Raw genomic sequence first — 22,441 nt, forward strand, 5'->3', positions numbered from 1 at the left:
AGGCTTCTTGTCTATCGTCAGGATCTTCCTAGATAGGTTTGATCCATTCCCCTGTTTGATCCTAAATCAAGGGCTGGCGTGCAGGGTCTCAATAGCTTTCAGCAGTTGTTGTGGGATTTGACAGCATTTAAGTGTCTCCCAAAGTCTGTTTCTATTGATACTGTCAAAGGCTGCTTTGAAGTCAATGAAACAAAGATAGAGAGGGAGCTTCAGAGCCTTTGAGAAGTCTAATATGCGAGATAATTACATGATGTTGGTGTCCGTGCCAGAGTTACTGGTAAACCCTTTTTGGTTTGGGGGGATTATTGATTCTTGACCGGCCCAGTGGACCAGATGTTCAATGAGAGCGCTGGAGTAGTACTTAGCTTTGTTGTCTATGAGTGTGATCAGTCGGTAACTACTGGGATCCGACTTGTCGCCTCCTTCGTGTATTAAAGAGATTATGGATCCCCTCCAGGATTCCGCAATTGGTTTGCCGGCCAGGGCGTGGTTGAAGAGGGAGGCCATGAGTACGGCCCACTTGGGCGGATCCAATCTATAGATGGCCTGAGGAACTCTGTTTGGGCTGGGGGCTCCCGTCTTTCTCCCTCTGTCTATTAGTCGTTGGATACCTGCCCGGGAGATCGCAAGTTCGCTGTCCACATTACTGGAGCCACAGGCAGCTGGGTTGTCGAGCTTGGTTGGTCTGCCTAGGCCACTGATGGTAGCATGATGCTCAATGCCTTTGGTTTGCTGGAAATAGAGTTTCTAAAAGGATACCCAATCCGCCTCTGAGATGTTTGAGTCCAAGTCTGGGCCTTGTGGGTTATTTCAGAGCATTTACAGTACTCCAGAATTTGCTGGCATTCTTGTGCTTAATGTCCCAGATGAGTTTGGCCCAAGATTTCTCCATAAGTAGCCTCCTGGTTTCCCTTGCCGCCTGTTTCAGCTTTCCGTTCACCTGTTTCAATTTAGTGAGATGGCATCCTTGATCGGGAAACCGGCGGACCAAGTAGAGTGCTTGATTAACTTTTGTCTTTAGTTGTTTCAAGCCATGCGAGGTGTAGGACTTCTTTGTGACTAGTGGGGTTTGGCACCTGATACCTGCAACATTTCTGGCAAATTGCTGGGTGTATGAATAAATTAAAGCCTCCCATTTGTCCTTAGTTGACCCTTCTCTTCTTTGGGAAGCTTTTAAGTGCGTGTAAGCTTCCTGAGCCGGGGAAGCTAAAGAAGTAGCTGTCCATTTGATTCTTTTCAGCTGGCTCAGGTGTTCGGTGCCAGCAGGTTCCGTGTTGGTTGTGTGTAAGGCTGGGGTCAAAGTGAAAACCACATCCTGTGGTAGATGGTCGCTTTCGGACATTAGACCCAGTTTGAAGGAAGAGACTTTATGCAACAGTGATAGGGAGACACAGGTGAAATCGATTAATGAGTTTCCATTTGTGGCGTGGAAAGATAAGGAGGATGGGATATCTTTGCTGAGTCAGCCATTTAGTGCTCTGAGACCTAAGTGCTCAAGAGAGCGGACTAAGGTTGTTCCTATGTTGCTTCTTTTTGCCATTTTAATCAGTGCTTGTTCCGGAATAGGCCACTAGTGTCCCTGGGTATCCATGGACCTTGTTAATTTCTGACCCTCCTAACAGGTTCATGTTGAAGCCCCCTGTTACTAGTAGTGGAAGAAGTGGGTGAGAGCCAGCCACTTGAGTGATGTGGTCCACAAGCGAGTTTGACATTTCCTCTTGATTTTTCCATCCCGGAGGCATATATATGTTGACTAGGATTAGCCCTTGCTCCTTCCTTCTGTGTTGATAGGTCAGGTGCACAGTGAGAAATGTATCGGTGTCCGAAGGGAGCATCTTGCAGCTGGACTTCAGAGCTGTTGACAGATATACTCCCAGGCCCCCCTTCCCGCAGCAGAATTTGCCTTCCTTAATTGTGGGAAGGAGGGTATGAGAATAGCCCAGGATGGGGATTGGCTCCAGGGCCCAAGTTTCTTGGAGAGCAATGATCGAGTAGCCTTGAAGATAACTGAGTGGGTCAGGATCTTGCAGTTTTTTCTTTAGGCCATGAATGTTCCAGGAGCAGAGCCTTAAGCGTTGACTGTCAAGAGCCTCCTTCCCCCCTGGGGTGGAGCTTCAGTTTGTAGCTTGCGACTGGTTGAGGATGCGGGCTACCCACTGCCAATTGTCTCTCTTGTTGCTGTCCTTCTGTTTCAGCACGTGGTGTGTGGAACGGGCACACCCTGTGGTGTTGGAGTTTTATCCCAAGGGCGGACCTCTTGTGCACCGAAGGACTGTGTGGGGAGCCACAGACGACCTCCTTTTGTCGTCCAATGCGTTTTTTTGTGGCCTGAGAGGGTATGGATAACTGGGGTTTTCTACCCTTTCCAGGGTGATTCCCCATTTCTTGAAGTGTTTGCTTTCCTTGAAGACAGTCCCAGCCAGGGTATCGGACTGCCAGATGACTTTGGTTGCATTCATTGGCTTTCCGTAGCCCTCGCTCTATGAATTCTATGGATTCAATCATGTCTGAGGTGATGTAGGCGAGTCCTGGAATCTGCCCTAGGAGTTTTAGAATGTTTCCTTGGTTGAGGATGTCCATATTCCCAGGTGATTGGTATTCTGGGTAGAGTAGAATTGTGCAGCACTGTTCCTCCCCTGGGGTGTGCTCAATGGGGCCATCTATTGTTTTGGAATTTTTATCCTCCATGAGTGAGGACAGCAGGGTCTAAAATTTGTCTGAGGGGTGATTTAAGGAGGTTCCATTGGAGCCAGATCTGGTCATTCTCCTAACCAGAGGTGGAGTTTCTGGCTGAAGGATGATTACGGGCCACCTCACATCTTTGTTCGAGGAGAGCTTTTCTGGCTCCTGGGCCTGTGGAAGTCTGTTTGTGGGTGGGGTAAGCATTTGTACTCTTCTCTGAGGCGTGGGGACTTGCATCCCCGTCACCTCTTGGCTGTCATCGGATGTCCACTGCCCTATTAAGCAGACTCCCTGAGCTGGGATATCCTGCCAACTATTTTCAGGTGTTGAGCCCCCTCGGAGTGGCCTTTCCTTGTTGGGAGTGGCCTTTCCTTGGCTTCCGGACCCCTTGAAGCTGCTCATCTTCTCCCATGGATCCTTGGATTCACTGGGGTTTTTACTGTGGGTGGTTCTGTTTCATGTTCTGCGCGGTGGGCCGCCTCCGGGGCAGATTCGTTGTTGGTTAGTGGGGTGTTGCTCCCAGTGTTGCATCCGTGGGCTGTCTGGTTAGATGTCAGTTGATAAAGACATTTTGGGATATGGAGGAGGCCATGTGAAAGAACTGGTGTCAGTTGGAAAGATGGGAGGAGAACCAGTGGCAATGAATCCCATTTCAGACACCAGAGTGTGGATGCAGGTGGGATTATCCACTGTGTTGAAGGCAAACGAGAGGTCCATTAATATCCGAGAGCAGCGAGAGGTGCAATGTTGTCTATGATGTATAACATAGTGGTCTCCCTGCTGCAGCCTGATCTGAAGTCAGATTAGTAGTTGTGCATGCGATGGTTAGCATTGATATGATCTCGGAGTCAAGCATGGACTGTGTTTTTGATGATCTTGCTGGTGAAGGGTAGGTAAGTGATGAGCTGGCAGTTGGCGAGGTTATGAGGATCTTGTGTAGTTTTCCTTAGGAGAGGGCGGATATGACCTATTTTCAGAGCTTCTGGAAAGAATGAGGGCAGGTTGACATGGTGATTAGTGGGGAGAGAGTTTCTCTGGAGAAAGCTTTGTTGAAGGTTGAAAGGATCTAGGGAGATGCAGGTCTTATATTCATTCATTTAAGTATTAGCTCCTTTTCAGAGCAAATCACATGTGAGGAGAAGACAAGATGGAGTATCAATACCCATTCATTTCTTGGACTCTAACTTGAAAATCACATCTAGTGGGTGATAGAAAGCTTAATTCCCCATGCCCTCTCTGGAATCTCATGGTAACACTGGAATGTAAGATACATGACCATTAAATAGGATGCATTGGCACGTGGGCTCTCTGCTCCTGCATGCCCGCCCAGCCCTTAGTCCCTCCATTATGAACGACAGTACAGTTTACATGCATGAGTTTCTAAAACAGTCACTTCAACAGGTTTCCCTTTCTATTAAAAAATATATTTGGTGTTTACATTCTTGACAAATTATTTGATGCTTTCAATGGGTCTTATGTGTCTGGTATACTATAATTGTTCTACTCTATTTGGAAACAGCGTTTATGACAAAACTACATTGAAAATTCAGTTCTCATAGTCAGTATGCTTCTGAAACACTTTGATTTCTTGAGCTTGTACACAAACCCTAAATAACCATTAAATTAATGACTTATTTAACAAAGTGCCCATATAACAAAAACCTAACCCCATTAAGGCCATCAAGAGAAGAACGCACCAATGAACCAAGGAATTACCATGATACCAGTCTAACAACTGAACCTCACACCTTGCGCACAACACATGGATTTATTTCTTAAAGCACCTATGAGAAAGCCTGAAACGTTGGCAAATTCTTTAAACATGCACTTATTTATTTATTTATTAGGAGTGCAGTACCAATTTGTGTCCAGTCGCCATCATATCAGGAATTTAAATAATAGAAATCTCAAGCATCTAATTATGTCATTCACACCATAAGGCAAAGGGAAAGTGCTGATAGTTTGAGTGCTTCGAAGCAGCTCAGTTGGTTAAGCACATGTTTTACAGTCTTTGGGAAGGAATTTCAGATTTGAGGTCCCAGTACTCCAAATTTGTGATCTCTGTTCTCATTAATAACTGGAGCATCATTCTACGAGGCTGAGATACTGTTTATTATATCTTACAAGTAATACCCTCTGACATTTTAGTAGGGGCTCAGCTTTTACTCGTGCAGCAGGTGCAGTGGAACCGGTGCCTAGAGGCCTGAGGGCACACTAAACCCTGATTCTTGCTGTATTTTATAATTCAGACAGCAGCCAGGGGACCCGTTTCCTTCCTTGCACTGTGGCCCATGACAAACTGGTTAGGTTAGGAGAATGACCAGTTTAAACATTTGACGCCCACAGCCAATGGAGGCATTTCAGCGCAGCAATAGCACTATCCCGTTCCCCAAAGGTTCAATGCAAGCCTGGCCAGACACGTTTTAAGCATGTTGAAGTCTGGCAATCTAGTCCTTTTGCAGACCCCCTAGGATAGCTCTACACAGCATATCTAAGAATTGTTTAGCGATTCTACTAAAGGTTGTCGATAAATCTCGTCCAATAGGAGGCGCCATATGTAATGCAGAAAAGGATCAGTAGATTACAGGTATTATAGAGGTGAAAAATTACAAATTAGAGTCCCAAGTTACTCCACGTTTTCAAGCTGACTTCATAAAGCAGGCTGGAAGGCCAAATGAACCAAGGCTCAGTTAGATATCTGTTTAGCCCTAGCTTCTGGCACAAGCACCTCAGTTTTTGCCCAATATATTTTTTAATTGTGACCTCCTTCACCCATTCATTTGGGGTCCCAAATATGTCTCCCGGGCTTCTGCCACAAAGGTGTCTACGTGCCGCCGACATAATAATAATTGTTTACAGAAAATATTAAAGGCTTCATCCGGAGTGGTAAAAGTTGGGACCCCAAAGGAGCTCTACAAGGGCCCTTAACATTTCAGATGAGACAAGATTGGCCACCACACCACTTCAAAAGGTGGCCAGGTAGGAAAGATGCAAACCAGAGGATTGCTGCCTCCAGCAGTGTAGTTGAGCCTAGAAAGCAACAGGTCAAAGTACACTGTGTTCAATGTCAAGTCCAGCAAGGCGAGCAATGTGGTCACCCTCAACCTCCCCAAGCACATCATGAAATGTGCCACCAGCGCATGCGTGGCTACATAATTTGGCTTAAGTCTAGATTGGTACAGGTCCAATAGCTGATAGTTATCCAGAATATCATACAACTCTCGCTCCCAGAGTTTAACTAACCAGAGGAGTCCAGCAGCAGATTCTGGCCCGATTCACAAAGGTCAATTTACACTTTTCTGCAAGCTTACTCTTTTTCAGTATTCATAAACTACGATTTAATAGTAACTTAATGACTGCGGAGACTTCGTAAAGTTGCTTTTAAGACATAGTTTCTGAATTACGGAAAAATAGTATACTTACACAAAAGAGTAAGTTTACTTTTGTGAATCAGGTCGAAGACTTCTGTAGGCTCCCTGGCTCAGGAGAGGATTGATTTTTCAGTGGGGCCGGCACTAATTTCTTAAAGTCAGATGGCAAAGTGATGGTTGACAATTAGTCACTGACCACCCTGGATGGGTGGGATGCGGTACCTGAAGCCGTGGTTTTAGCCACAGGGCCTGGTAGAGGTTTCTGACAGGGTGCTTCGATTTTCAGAAATGTGACGCAATTTTCTCAATTTTCACTTTCGTAAAGTAAAAAGGAGGCATGGATATTCATGGTACCTTCCCAGTTCAATTCCCTATTCTTTGCCCTGCATGATTCAGTTTCCTCGATTAGGTGAGGTGTCAAGGATTGCATTTCTACTAATTTTGGATAAAAGCTTATTGAACGCTTCACCTTCTCTCTAGAAAGGTTGGTTCCTGGGAGCAAACATCCCCTACTCACAAAAGCTTGTATGGATAGAGAGCGCGAAAGAGCTCTAATATTTTTCTACTCAAATTTCGCTGTTTGTTTGTGTAGCTGGATGTTTTGTTCGTCTTTGTGATCTCATTGTTTACATGTACACCACTTGGATTCTAAGTACCTGCAACTAGGTTTAATTGTTGACATTTCGGAATGATACCAGGGAGCTGATAGTTTCTTTTTAATTCAATAAGGTAAAATGTAGTTACATGTATCACCGTAGATGAAGCGGAATTATTACATTTAGATGAGGAACATCTCATTAGGATAAAGGAGTTTGTCTACCATTTCCTTTGAGATTAAAGGTTTTATATGTATCTTATAGGGCAGATGATTGCCTGATGTATAGATGAGAGTGGATAGGAGTGTCTTATGGCTGTCACCAAAGAATCACTATAGCAAAATGTGGAAATGTTAATAGACGTACTATGTGGATTTTGAGAGAGATGTTTTTAAAGCTCTTGCAAGGTTTTAATGCTTGCACAAAAAGAAACACATCTTTATGGCCACCTGAGAAGTCTAACTCGGGTTAATTGACTTCATATTTAACAAGCCATTGCTCTGGTAGGCTGGGGCAGCATCAGTTACACTTTTGAAAGTCCAAACGTGGGACCGACTCTGCCTCAAAGATAACCCAGTGGAAATCTCGAAATATCCCAATACTCAAGCCCTGATCAGAAGGTGGCTATTCTAGGTATGTTTGTTAATCTGGTCCTATCGTACCGCAGTAACCTGTTCCTCCTCCTACTGACCTATGTTTTCTCCTCTTTGCAGAGTTTGCCTATGGAGGGCACCCCTACCCCTTCAGTGGCATTTTTGAGATCACACCAGGGAGCGCCATTGAGCTTGGGGAGACATTCAAGTTTAAGTAAGTCTCCTTTCATTATTCTCACACAGTAGTGAACCCATTCATCTGAAATGTGACTTTCACCTATCCACATACAACAGTTTTTTTTGGCAGCTCCTGTCTTTGCATGCATGGGTTCTTTATTCACACCAATGAATGCCCTAGTTCTGAGGTTTAACTTACAGACGGCTTGAGAGGTCCTTTTTCGTTTTATCTTGACGGTGAGCGGTAGACAGACTTTATGTGATGTACCTAAAAAAGAGCTTTCAAAAGTACTATAGTGAATGCTTTGGCTCTGCCCACATGTTGGTTGACAGTAGTAAATGTTTTGATTGGACAGAAATGGTATGCTTCAACAGAAAAAGTGCTTCCTTTCCACACAGCTGTGATTATATTGTTTGTCAAGCTTCTAGAGTCATCAGCCATATGCCTGACTAGGCAAGGCTCACTAACATGCATAAAGTATCCAGCTTACAGTGAGATGGATCTTGAAGTTTTTGGGCAGGCACATGGCACTATAATGCTATTAAAGTGCCTTAAATAGGTTTTTAATTAACTTTTTTTGGCAACACTAGAGGTTATTGCCCTTTCCAGTATTAGTTTAGGCTTCAGAGTGCACTCGTGTGTTTAAGAGGGGTATGAGACCTAAAGTTACACTTATCTATATGGATTTATTTGTATGACTTGATAGCGCATTTGTGGCCGGGCATAATGTGATCAACAAAAAATGGAGCTCCCCGAGTACTACTGAGAGGGCAACTTAGGTTTGCCCACTTGTTGGTTTCCCTGAGTAGAGTTTGTTAGGCCAAAGTTGTTTGGTTCCACTAAAAAGAGTGCTTTTATTGCACTTTTTGGATTGTTGCAAAACTTATACGTAATGAAACAGGACTGAGTTGGTTATGGAGGCTAGCCAATTACCATGGCTATAGGTCTGATATGATTATTATAAAACGTTTCAAAAGTGCAAAAAGCCCAATGTATTTATTGTGAAAGGTATATGTTAAAATCGATAGGCATTTAAGGGAGAATTGTTATTATCCTATATTAAAGAGTACAGATATGTATTTTGTGTCATAGAATCTCACAAATTACTGGAGAAGGCAACGGTTTTGGTGTTAGTTATCCCCTGTGACATAGAGGATCTGCTCCGTAAAAACCCATTTTATGGCCGTTTTGGAAAATATACTATTTGAGCTGTAATTTTGTGTACCTTTTTAATTACATGACAGTGTGTCCGATGGTTGCCTCATAGAAAAGATTACACTCAAAACAGTAGGCCTGAGTTGGTTATCGGGCAAGTTATAGACCTGATTAGTGCACTGGAAAACATTATGGGGGTCATTACGACCTCGGCGGTCTTTTCAAAAGACTGCCGAAGCCGCGGGAGACAGAATACCGCGATTGCTGGCGGTATTTCTGTCTCCCTATTATGGCATTTCCGCTGGGCCAGCGGACGGTAACAGTGTTACTGTCCGCTGGCCCAGCGGAAATGTCACATCAACATTGCAGCCGGCTCGTAATAGAGCCGGCGGCAATGCTGATGTGCAGCGGGTGCAGTAGCACCCGTCGCGCATTTTACTGCCCGAAATTCGGGCAGTGAAATGCGCGACGGGGATATGCATGGGGGCCCCTGCACTGCCCAGGCCAAGTGCATGGGCAGTACAGGGGCCCCCAGGGGCACCCCAAGTCCCCTTACCGCCGGCCTTTCCATGGCGGTGTGTACCGCCATGGACAGGCCGGCGGTCGGGGACTCATAATCCCCAGGGCAGCAGTGCTTGCACCGCTGCCCTGGGGATTATGACCGCCAGGCGGAATCCTGGCGGGAAAATGGAGGGGCCGGCGGTATGGCCGTGGCAATTCCGCCACGGTCATAATTGCTGGCGGAACACCGCCAGCCTGTTGGCGGTGTTACCGCCAACATACCGCCGGCCGCCAGGGTCGTAATGACCCCCTATGTCTGATGCTATAGGCTTGATCTGCTTAGTATTGAATGTTTTGGCAAAGGCAGTAGAACTAGCTTTTTTTAATATCTTTATTGCAGTTATGCAAAACTGAAGCACAATAACAACCATCATAAACAGTATCAACGGTGCTGGAGTCACACATGCTGGGGTGGAGCGCTATGATGGACATAAGTCCTACACCCACTTTTGCTGTAGAAAAACAACCAGAGTACACAGACAAACAGTGTAATAAGTATACATAGAAGTCAAATTTGGGCTCACTCAACAGGCAGGGGTGTAGCTTCAGGGAGGTGTTTAGGGTGCTCCCCTCCCAATAAATGTATTTTGTGGTAAATAGTTGGGTACAGGTGCTTTCAGTCCGGTATGGTACAGTGCATGTCGGATGATTTCATCTGGAATTTTCACACACACAGACAAAAACATACACACACTCTCTCGCTCTGACTGATTGCAAAGACTTCAAAAATGTTGGCTATTTCACAAAATAATGTGCTTTCTCACACGTGGTACCACTACCAATCTGCAATCCTCTCCCTTTCCACTGCCCCTCACGCCCCTCTTGTGTGCCCTCCTTGTAGTAAACGTATTATATGCATTATATGCCAGCATGATTGTTGGGAAATCTGAAACTCACCCCCCACAATCTTACTGACCAAGCTACGCCCCTGGTAACGGGAGGCATGGAGTCCCAGGTGCAATATGTAATCATAAAGATACCATGGTATATAGATCATTGGATCTCAAAGAATACAGTGTACAGCAATATCATCTAATGACAGTCCCCTAATCAGATTGGTCTTTCATCACTCTTAGCCTCCGGTTTTGTAACATATGTGTCTCAAATAGTAGTATTAGGTCCACGCCCCCCAGAAATCATATCTTTGTGATGGCATCCACCTCGGCAGTAGGATTAGCTTATTCATCGTGCAAAACATTTGATAACGCCAGTAGGCTTTTAACTGTTTGTTGTTATCACATTGTGTAACAGGCAATAGACAGGTATTTTGTTATATGAAATTTCACAGATTACAGTTGAAGGAAATGGTGTTGGTGTGGGCCACCCACTCTGACAAATGCTAGGTGTTTTCCCTGTGATATGATGATTCTTGTTGTACTGGATTGAAGGGGTTGTATATTGTTTTCCAAACCATATTTTCTATATTTTGCATTTTATAACTGTATGCATGCCAGTTGCCAGTTTATGTGCACTTGATTAAGCCTCTGTTGGTTAAGGTGTAAAGCCAAAGGTAAGTTCTATAGGCCTTATCGGTTCATTGGAAAAAGTAATGCCCAATCCCAAAGATTTGATCTGCTCTTTATGAAACATTGTGATGATGCCAGTAGGCCTGACCTACATATTGTGAATAGTATTTCTTAAAGACACTAAGGCCCATATTTATACTCTTTTAGCGCCGCATTTGCGTCGTTTTTTGATGCAAAATCGGCGCAAACTTAGAAAATACAATGGTATTTTGTAAGTTTGCAACGATTGTGTGTCAAAAAACGACGCAAATGCGGCGCTAAAAAAGTATAAATATGGGCCTAAACGTTTAAGAACAGATTGTTATTACACTGTCTTAAAGCCTATAGGCAGGCGTTTTGTTACATGAATTCTCATAAATTAACGAAGTAGGTAAGGGATTTGGTGTTGGTGACCTGCCCAAGTAAACCATTGGGATAGAAAATTTGCACCCTGGAAATCCCTATTATGCTGTCCTAGGAGAGAGGGTATTTTGCTACATACTACCACATTCAATCGAGAAATGCCAAAAGCCCTCTTGGGCATCCCACACTTTCTTTTCTGCATGTAACCTCTAACACCATCTAAGGGTGTTTACCTAATCTGTCCCTTCCATCTTCCTTGTGGGTCTGATAAACACTGAGGTCCCATCACCAAACAGTATTTACATGGTGTATTTCAACAGTTCCGAACCTGGCGACTTCCTAGGCCACCACCTAAGCAATTCTTATGTTTGTAATCTCAAAACGATACACAAAACTACAGAAACAATTATACATAAATAAATAAATTACATGAATTATGAACTATTTTGTTCAATATACAGCCCAAAAATGAAGACAAAAGGAATCTTTAATGGGAAGATTGGAGCATTACGAAGTTTGGATTTATTTCTAAAAGATAATCATGATAGGTTCTAGTATATTGCTTTGTCTTTATTTTTTCCTAGCGTTTGCTTTTTGTTAGCGCATGCTAGTTCTTTAATTGAGATTACCAATTGCCCAAACTATTATTTGCTGAACTTGAGCTGCTTCCACGAATTAAGCCATGTATACCAACCTCATTTTTATGTTCCAGTTTCACATTCCCTCACATTTAAGAAAAGCTGAAAAAGTTTACATTTATTTGTTTTATATAGACACACTTTATTAATCTTCTAATATTATTCAATATGTTATACAGACCCCAAAAGTAGGTGTTGCGGAAACCCAGCGATCCATGGACCCCAGGTTAAGAACCACTCTTCTACAATGTTTATGGTTAACAGTATAGGTTTGTCAAAAGGGAACTGAGCTTATCGTCTTCTCTGGATTGCCCCTTAAACACCAGTAAGATAGATCACGCAAGTTGAGTGGGATGTTGCTCATAATTTGATTACCTTTGCCAAATATGAAGTGTGCTAAGACGGTGTCATGTTTTATTCAACCAACAGGGAATCCATTGCCTTGGGGACCACAGATTTTACTGAAGAAGATGTTGATAAAATCATGGAAGAGTTGGGAAAGGAGTACAAAGGCAATGCCTATCATCTCATGCACAAGAACTGCAACCACTTCTCAGATGCCCTAGCAGAGGTTAGTCAACCTGAGCTGTGTAATCCATCTTTCACATTTCAGTCCTGTAGACAGATCCTTATTAGTCTCTCACTGAGATGTCTTAGACAAGAAGAACCTTTAAGTGGGGTCAGGTGTAAACATATTCCTATATTATTTTGGGGCAGAGCTTCTTTGCCTCCATCTGAAAAGGCAGAAATTTGATTTATTTAGCACACATTTGTGTGCCAATGGCTGAATATATTCAATGTAAAAGCAGTTCATCAGTCAGTCAGTCAATAAACTTTATTTGTTTTTTAATTAAACCCTAAAAATAGATAATGTAACATTAATTGTTTGCATCATATTTATAAAATTACAAGTTACTATAACACATTTAGGGCCTGATTTAGAGTTTGATTTAGAGTTTGGCAGATGGGGCTACTCAGTCACAAATGTAATGGGTATCCTGTCCGCTGTATTACGATTTCTTTATATCCTATGGACATCATAATACGGCAGATGGGATATTCATCACGTTTGCGATGGAATAACCTGTCTGCCAAACTCTAAATCAGGCCCCTAGTTTTAATGTTGGTATTTAGAACGCATTAAAATAATAAGTTAATTAATTCTCTCAAATCAACATTGAAAGATACAGCCACAAGTTAAAAACACAATCATAAAATCAATTATCACAATTGATTTAATCCCATGGCTTAAACTGATAAACTTAAACAAGCAATCTCTGAATAAGGAACAAAAATCATCATCATAAATCTTTCCTCATTCTGATAGCACAATGCAGGTATTTGACAACTGCTCAACAAATGACTGAAGGTAAAGCCTGGATTAAAACCGCAGCTTGCCTGCATTGCCTGAAGTGAGCACGCCTCATAAAAGTGGAATAAAAAAATATGTAAAATGTGCCAATTGTCAGAAATTGCATCATCAACTGGGGAAAGCAGGACTCACAGGACAAACTGGTAAAATCACACTGTGGGAAAGAGGCATAGAAAAAGCAACCATAAAGTGCACAGTGTTAAATTTCAATTGTGTCAACAGATATCAGAGATGTCAATGAAGAATCGTCTAGTGATGATTTGCGCATAGTTACTTACAGTAAGTTTACGAGACTTGGTTGCATTCTCTGCATTTAGCACAAGTAAAAAATTAGCCTTTGAAACATTCTTAGAAAAGGGAACCAAGCCATCGGGACTACCAAATAATTCTGGCATGTTCAGGCTGCGGCTGAGTTTCGCAATATAAGGTAGCCATGGGATCTTTATAGCTTTATCCAGACTAACACAGCCTTTCAACAACAGCCATGTAAAAAAGTTTGACTTTTAGTCCAGATAGTCTGCCAAAGAAGAACAGAACAGAGCCCGATATGATCTTTAATATGGTCCAGACCCAATTCTGAGTGGCAGAGGAGCGTGGATGTGCTCTGAGGGACTGCAAGCAACCTTCTCAGAAATCTGTTATTCACTTTCTGAATATCGTCGAACCAGCACTGGTCCTGATTTTTTATCTTGGGGCCTGATGAATCTTTCTTCTCTGTTCCAAGAGGTGAGGAGAAGATTTTTCCTGATTACTCAAATCTATTGCAGTGCAACTCAATAGCCACACATTAGACCTCAGAGTCCAAATTAAAGTTTCAAAGGGCTTTATTACAGACTTGGAGCCAAAGTTACATAAGAGAGTCTTAAAACCATAGTATAGATATACAAAATCTCCAATGGAGTATTAAGACGTCACACAGTATTAAATTGAAACAACTTATAAAAGACTAAGCCTTCAATAGCAATAATACAGAAAATCAAGAAGTACATGATGTCTGGATTCTGAAATTAATTTCTCTCACCTAACCATTGAATCTAGCTCCTAAACTATTCTAAAACAAAAGGAATATCTGAGAAAGGTTAGTAAACAGAACTTTGGTAGAAGATTCTGTTCAAGAGAGGTGCGTTGCATAAAACTACATAGAAAGTATGAGGTCTTTACCTCAAAAAGGCTCACTCTTGAGGAAGGGGCAAGGGGAATCTTAATCTCTTGTTAACTAAACCACACTTAAATCTTTGTTTTTCCAGGTATGATGACATCATAACCAAAAACTCTCATTTGAAAAACAAATCGCTAATCATTTATAATTGGCACTTTAATCTTCCAAAGCCTTGGCACATGACCTTGACACATTCAGGAATCTGAAAAGCTATAGCTGCCAATGCCAGGATAATCCTTCCGTCCTGTAGTGCTTCTCTCAGGTTTCTCTTACCTCTTGTGCGCAACAAGCTTCTTGTTAGCTTTGGCACCTGCAGCTTTTGAAAAACAAGCTTTTACATTGAAGATTTGAACACACAAAAAGAATACGGCCTTCACTCCGACCAAACTAAAATGAACACAAATATACTTTCAGTTTAATTTGTTTTTAATATTATACTTGTCGATATAAAATGACTATAAAGAATAGCATTTCTAAAATAATATAACATAGAAATTCTTGCAAACAAGGATTAGATGTGGCATACATGAAACATTAAACTCATTGTGCACTACTACTGATATATTTCAGAGCACCGCGTTTAACAATTCGTTTTACACATTACAAAAGAAAACTAACCACCCCTTGGTCTTACATTTTAAGACCCATATTGGCACAGGCAGGTTATGCTCTTTCATCGTCATAGTCCTGAATTCCCTATAGCCCTGCACCATGTGTTGCAATGGAGAGGCACTTTGACTTGTAAACCGTAAGCAATTCGCTAATAGGTTTACTGTCCAGCTTTGCCACAAAATTAACAGTGTCTCTATATTTCTCCCAAACCACACCTGCCCTGATGTCACAATATTAAAAGTCACACTAGAATTTCCACTTCAGCATATGACCTTCTTCTGCTGATGAATCCCATTGCCTTTATTACATTATTCCCAATTAGCACGTCATTTTGACAGGGTGCAGCCACAAATTAAATAGATTCTCTCATTCTCAGAAGGCAAAAGATTAGAGGAAATACCTATTATGTCCAGCATAACTTTACCCTTAGCAATCAACCTCCATAGAAACCTAATCTGGTAGAACCTACTGTTTCATAAACAGCTATATTCGGGGTTTCGAAACTATTGTTCTGTGACACTCTGAACCTTCCATGAGCAGGAACACATTTGACTGGGCTATTTCATGCCTATGGCGTAAAGTTTTGAAACGTTATGAAGGCACATACTTTTGTCTCCAGAGCCTTCTATTTTTGCATGTAATTTTATTTACTGTTCAATCTATATCTCTTTTTCAGTGGCTCAAAACTGCCCTGTGGGGTTTGGTAACATTATTTGTAGAACTGGCGTAGCGGCTTATCATGTGCAGATGTGAAGTATTTGATTTTCATTCAATTCCAGTCTGAAGGGGGCCTCCACCTCTATGAAACATCCTCTGCTTGCAGCAACTGTGTAACCTGCTGTGTCTCCTGTTAGCACTCGAGTATGAGGATACTGTTCTTGGTAAAGTTGCATCAGCTGCATGTCACAGTATCAAATAAAATTGATCTGCAACAATATAGACTATAACATATCTACTTGTGCAACATTGTCAAGTAAGCATAAATAGGTAAATGAAGAACTCCACTTCCTCTTACCTGGACAATATTGTACAAGTCAACATCTTGCAGTCTGAATTGTTGCAGGTCAATATTTATAAGTCACAATTTTGATGCAATAGTGTCATCTGGCAACCATCAAAGATGATCCTGCTCACATTACCAAAGTCATCTGCTGTTATGATATGTCTCTGAGGTATTTGAGTTTTCTAGAATTTTGTAGCATTTTAGGTCCTGCAGTTTGTACTCAGTCTACACTTGTTGTCAGACTCCTCTTCCCCACGCCTTTCAATGACTTCATAGTCTAATTTTGTCTGCAGTATCTTAATGTGCATGTGCTCTTGCAAGAGCTTGTTTTTAAGGTCTTTTTTCTGGACCTAGTACTGCTGGTGCACAAACCTATAACTCATTTACCTACTTGTGTGCTCCAGTGGCTCGGACTGGGAGAGGTGTAGTACCTATTGGACTTTGGTATTCCCCGCTTGATCCGTGTCTCCTATTAAATAAACCTCACACATTTAGCAATGAGAAAGGAACATTTCTTATTTAAGAACGACAGACGAGAACTAAATTTAAAGGGTTTCACTCAAAGAATTTCAATTACAGAAATCCATGAGTTAGTCACAAAACAATTAGTACAGTACGTGTTCAAATCACAAGGAATACAAAAGAATTCAGTAAAGTTCTTCTAGAAATTCAGCATAGATTTGCCTTCTAAGAAAGGGGAAAGATGTCCTCCCACATAGAGAAATCCCACCCTTCTATAGAGCTCTACACAAAACAATTTACTACATAAGTACACATTTCACATGTTCACAACCAATAGTAGTTAAACAGTTGGTAAAGAAATGTATTCAATGATTTTCTCACTATACTAATACATGAAGCTCTAGTGTTCCCAGCATCTGCTGTCGGCACGTGGAGTGCTACGTAGGATGTTATTCAGGCTAGACAGTTGCTCCATCCTTGAGAAGGCACATTCTTGGGCAATCATTTCACAACCAAGGGAAACTCTACAAGTCTTTACTATAACAGAGAATGAAAAGTGGCTAGAATCACATGTTACACTGCGCTGTCACAGAACATGGACGACAGAATAAAGTTAGGCAAAATGTCTTGAAATTGCAATTTCTCGTCCTTGGTGCACCACAAATAGCAAACAGATTTCACAGTAGAGTGGGGTGATTGTTCCATGTTTAAAACTTTTCAAGACCTTTTTTGTGGCTGAAGAAAACTACATCTCTACTTGTTTCACCCACCCTACTCAAAATGAACGTGCTGAATTCAGTGTTTTACTGTGGATAGGCTGGTGCAGAGCAGCTCTAGACAGAGGGATCTAAAGGTAAGTTGGCCATGCTTTTCCGTTTCAGTAGTTGAGAACATTTAGCAAAACACAAATTCTTAGCTCCATGTTACAATATCCAACTGTGGTGATTTTGTTGTGGGACAAACGTGTTGTCTTTGGTCCCCTCAAATCTAAATGGCAACTGGTTAGACCAAACCTAACCATCGTTGTTCACAGACTGATGTTCCACCCAGCAGGGCAGAAACAAGTCACAATTAAGGTTGAAGTTTGTTATTGGGGCTTGGCAGGGCATAAATTGCATCAGCCACAAAAAGTCTTTGTCCTATTCTAAGGTGTATCTTCAATTAGGATTAAGACTTTTTTTACTGGTAGGAAATAAGTAAAAAAAAAGATCAATTAAAATGAGGACAGAGGAGAAACCACAAGTGTGACAGATATCATGTCTTTGTCATTATAGGTGCATTTTATCTTTTGATACTTGCAATAAGACATATTTGATATTTGTCACATTTTTGATGATTAAACTGTCCGACAAACTCTAATTCAGGACCCTAGTGTCCAGATCCTGGTGACTCCCATAGATTTGTTAGCCAGTTTACAACTGGGGAACAGTTCTGCTTGAGAACATTTAAGGTCTCAATTGGTCTCAGTATTTTTAGTCAGAGGAAGATGTAGTCATTGTTCATTGTTCACTTTGACGTCTCCCTGGTACCAATATTTAGAGGCCTGCATTTTAAAAACATGCTGCTCTGTTTGGGATTTCCTGGTGGGGATGGCAACAATGGGATTTAGGCACTCACTAGCACTAGAAATATAACCAGGATCTATTTGGAATTCAGGGTTAGGGCCACATGTGACATTAAACTGCAAGTGGTAGACCTGACATCCTTGGTTTGGTATTCCCCTCAAACATTCGGCCTTTTTGTTTTGCTGGATTTGTTTTGTTGGCTTTAGCACTCTGTACACTTTACCACTGTGAATTAGTGCTAAAGTGCTTTTGCTATCTCACTGAATATGGTACAATTGACCTACAGTTGATGGCATATTTACTTTACTTATAAGTCCCTAGTTCATGGCACTATATACCCGCAGGGCCTATAAACTAAATGCTACTAGTGGGCCTACAACAATCATTGTACCAACCACTATAGTAGCACTTTAATATGCCTCAGGTCTGCCATTGCAGGCTGTAGTGTAGTATTAGGCTACCATAACATTTTGCCAAGCCTAAACTTTCCTTCGTAAATTGAATAGGTCACCCTTAAAGCATGGCCTAAAGGCCAGTAGGGCAGGGTACATTGTATTTAAAAAATACGTTTTGGATTTGGGTTTTACATGTCCTGCCAGGATGACTGTGGGGTAGGTGCCCCACTTACACTTCAGAGGGCTTGACTCCAGCACACACAAAGAACCCTGACACCAGCCTTTTGTCACCCCAGATTTCTTGGAGCCTTGACAGGGGAAGGGAAAACTTTCCAGAACCAGATGTGGGAGCAGGACAGGGTGTATCCCCACACACGAGGGCTGGAACCATGTATAAATATTGGACTCTCAGAACAATGCCTCAGACTTCAGAACGACTACCCTGCTGCTTGAAGGGTTGCCTTAATGCTTGAAGGAGAAGTGGACCATCTCCCTGAACACAGGACCATGAGAAGTCAGTCCAGGGGCTCATTGGCTGGCCTCATGTGTGAGCTAAAGGGACATAACAAGCTCCTGAGGCATTGAACCCTGTACCTGGCTTCTGCTGGAGTGAGTCCTCTCTCCCTAACCCCCCAAGATGTGCCCCAGTGTCCTGGACCCTTGGAAATTGTGAGAGGCCCATATATACAGTATTTCGAAGATAAAACCAAAGGTCAAAACTTACTTATACTTAGGAAAACTTATACAGACCAAGCCTAAACTATACAAACTTTAAAAGTTATAACTTTATAACTTTCATTTACACTTTATCCAACATCTTCAAATGATTTTAAGTAGCAGACCTTGTTACACACTCTTATCAGCTTGCTTAAGAGACAACACTAACTATGATATCTTGTAGAACAATAATACTAAAAGTAGTATGGCATGCCATGCAGCACCTATAACTTCACATATTACATAACTCATGGTATGTTAAAGGACATCATTGATGACATTACTGAAGACATCATACAATCATTGTAACACTGTTCTACAGGGTTTGTGGACTTGAAGTAATTCAAGCAGGCCACACTCAATTTCCTGTTCACCATAATGGAATTACCCTCTTAAAGACGTTTCATGACCCTTAATTTTAAGCCAAAAGGTTGACAAGAATACATTTTCCACCGGCAGACAACTTCATACATGCCCTATGGCCAATGCTCAGTAATTTAGTAAAATACCCTACACACAATACTGAAATTGTCATAATAGCATACATTTTAGAGCCATGTTTACAAGACTAGCATGTATAGAATTTGTGTATGCTACTGTTCAACAACGATTTAACATGGGCACATATCTAAATATCCATTGATGGTTAATGTATTGTCAACAACAGGTTTGACTTTTCTCACAGATTTTTTACAACACACTATGCCTTTAAGCCACAACCTACTTTCAAAAATACCTCTGCAACCCACATCAGGGGCACTCAGCCTTCACCTTGTTTAGTATGGAGTACTTCTTCCACCTCAAACATTAGTGATTTGTAAATGGTGCACCATATAACTTTTAAAATACGCAATTGCACTTCCAGGACTTACGCTATTTCCATGCTATTGACCAACACGTGTACACTCAGTAGCTCTATGATGTATCTGACTATGGTGCTATCATTGATGTCATCAATGACATCATTTAAGATTTCATCAATTATGTCATTTACCATGTCACAGGTGGTGTAATATATGAAGCCACAAGCAGTGTTTGGTGTAGGCGCAGGTTATAGTTATGATTAGCTCAGTGAACTATAACTGGTGAATATCATTCGTTTTTCATTTTTTAAATATTAGCTTCTACCTTATTTCATGTATGCTAACAATACATTGATACTGGTGGATAGAAATGAAGCAATAAGACGTCCATAGCATCTTAATCCAGATCAAACAGTCAAGGATTTATAAAGCATTGCAAGTCTCAAGGCGCTAGAAAAGCAAGGAGAAGACAGGAGTAACAGGGATGCAGCAGCATGTGGAGAGCTGGGCCTGGGACCTGCTCAATGGGGTCTTGCTGCAGCCTCCATTAAGTAGTTCCTGGGAGGAGGGAAGAGCGCTGAGAGGGCTCTGGGAGATGATGCGCTCTCAGTAGCCTTTGGCCTTTATCTAGGTTTGCTGGAATCCTGTGGACTCCGGGTGGTTTCATTTCCTTGGAGCTTCCTCTGTGCAGGTCAGTCAGTCTGCTAGCAAGATCTTGTGCAAATCTTCCAGATGGTTATGGGTCAGACCCTTCTCTTGTGGGATAGTGCAGTTCATCTTCTCCTGTCTTCTCCTACTCTAGTCACAGAAACTAGAGGCTTCAGGAATTCATGTTTGTTCCCAGCATAAGGGAAGGCAAGTTTCATCTTACTGCTGACTTGCAGGGAAACTGAGCATTAATTCATAATTTGTAATCTTTAAGGGGTGGAATATTGTGTTGATACACTTTTTCCAGCCATACCCTTACTGCCTAGTGTTGTTCTTTCTTCAGTTGGCAAACTTGTCCACCTCTTGGGGTGGTGGGTTATCAATTGATCAGGAAATCATGGCAGCCTAACCACCAGAAGTGTCAGTGTGAGTAATGGTGTTGTGCATCACAATATTAAACACAGTTTTTGAGAATTCTCAACAGATTCTTTAACTTACCTCCCATATTTCCACCAGTTGTGCACAGAAACCGTCCCACAAACCTTCAGAAATGAGCCATATGCTTCCATGCATGCCAACAGACCTGATTCAGGCAGGAGACTACTGTTTTTTAAGCCGAAAATGGCTTTATTTGGCAGTCTTCTGCCTGAACTTATCTCTGCTTCCAAGAAAGTTTATAGGCGAAAATACTGGGGGTGGGCAAAACTAGCAGAATTTGACTCTGTGGAGTTACATAACTCTGCCAGATTCTGCAGAGTTGCCAACGGGCGGAAATAGGCATATTGAGTTGTAATTTAGCACTGGTAGCTCATTCCACACTAAAGTGAACGCCACCACGCGTTGCTCCAGAGGGTGCAGCTACTCAAGTTGATTTTACTGCCGCCTGGGTAGATTTTCTATTCGAGTGGTAGCCGTCTCACCATGAATGCTCGTGACAGCCGGTGATCATTCCCTTTAGAAAAATCTTGCCGAATATCCTCCTACCAACTAGAAATATTGCTAGGGGACATTGAATCTCAATTGCCAACTTACCATTCTGGAACTGCGTGCAACAAAAAAATTCACACATGCAGTGATTTGTGTAATTGGGCTGGCACTCTGTGTTACAAGAATACCACAAAGTCGACAAAAGTATGCCATCTGCAGGTGGAACAGAATATTCCGCCCACCCCTAGAAAATACAGCCCCAAAGTTTTTTTCACAGTTTCCCCTCTTTTAGGGCCAGATGTATCAAGCGATTTTGCATTCGCAAACGGTGCGAATCGCAAAATTGGGCCGTTTGTGAATGCAAAAATGCCTTTCAGAATGTATGAAAGGCATTCGCAGTGCAATTTTAAGGAATCGCAAAAATAGCGATTCCTTAAAATTGCGACCCCCATTTAGAGAATCGCAAATTGCGATTCTCTAAATAGGAAATCGCAAATAAGGAATCCTTATTTGCGATTTCTTAAGCACATGTATCAAGCATTTCCTAAATGCGAATTGGGCATTTAGGAAATGCAATTACCACCAACAAAAGTTTGGTGGTAACCATGTGCAAATTATAAAAATGCATTTCAAATGCATTTTTTAAATTGACATGTAGCGCACACATGCCCCTAAGGCATGTGTGTGCTTCACATGTCCGTAAAAATATTTTTGGGGTGCAGCAGAGGGGGCCTTAGGCCCCCAGCACCCTGAGATTTGCATTTCCTAAATTGCGAATTCCTAACTGGAATTCGCAATTTAGGAAATGCAAAACCATTTGCAGCAGTCCCATAGGTGCAAATGGAGTTGGATTCTCTATTTGCGATTCGGTAATAGCATTTGCGAATTTTAAGAAATCGCTATTACCGAATCGTAAAAATCATACATACCATTTTGCATTTCTTAAATAGCGATTTCTTAAAATTCGCTATTTAAGAAATGCAATTTCGTTTTTTGATACATCTGGCCCTTAATTTCAAAATGTTGGCACGTTCATGTTCCCTTTCTTTGGAAAGGCAAAAAGAGCAGACCATCTTCTGAATGACGCTGAAATATGTCTGAAAACTCAAGCACATTATTAAACAAAGGAACATTCT

The 22,441-nt window shown here is 41.8% G+C and overlaps 1 protein-coding gene across 1 annotated transcript in view; it reads left to right on the forward strand.

The window, feature by feature from the left end:
* Positions 1-22,441, forward strand: part of LOC138260381 (deubiquitinase DESI2-like) — a 297,151-nt gene that overhangs the window by 262,426 nt on the left and 12,284 nt on the right. Inside the window, exons 3-4 of the mRNA XM_069208804.1 lie at positions 7,363-7,456; positions 12,072-12,213. Coding sequence (XP_069064905.1) covers positions 7,363-7,456; positions 12,072-12,213 — 236 coding nt within the window. The remainder of the gene's footprint in view (positions 1-7,362; positions 7,457-12,071; positions 12,214-22,441) is intronic.

The sequence above is a fragment of the Pleurodeles waltl genome, chromosome 9, assembly GCF_031143425.1.
Source record: "Pleurodeles waltl isolate 20211129_DDA chromosome 9, aPleWal1.hap1.20221129, whole genome shotgun sequence".
NCBI classification, from domain to species: Eukaryota; Metazoa; Chordata; class Amphibia; order Caudata; family Salamandridae; genus Pleurodeles; species Pleurodeles waltl.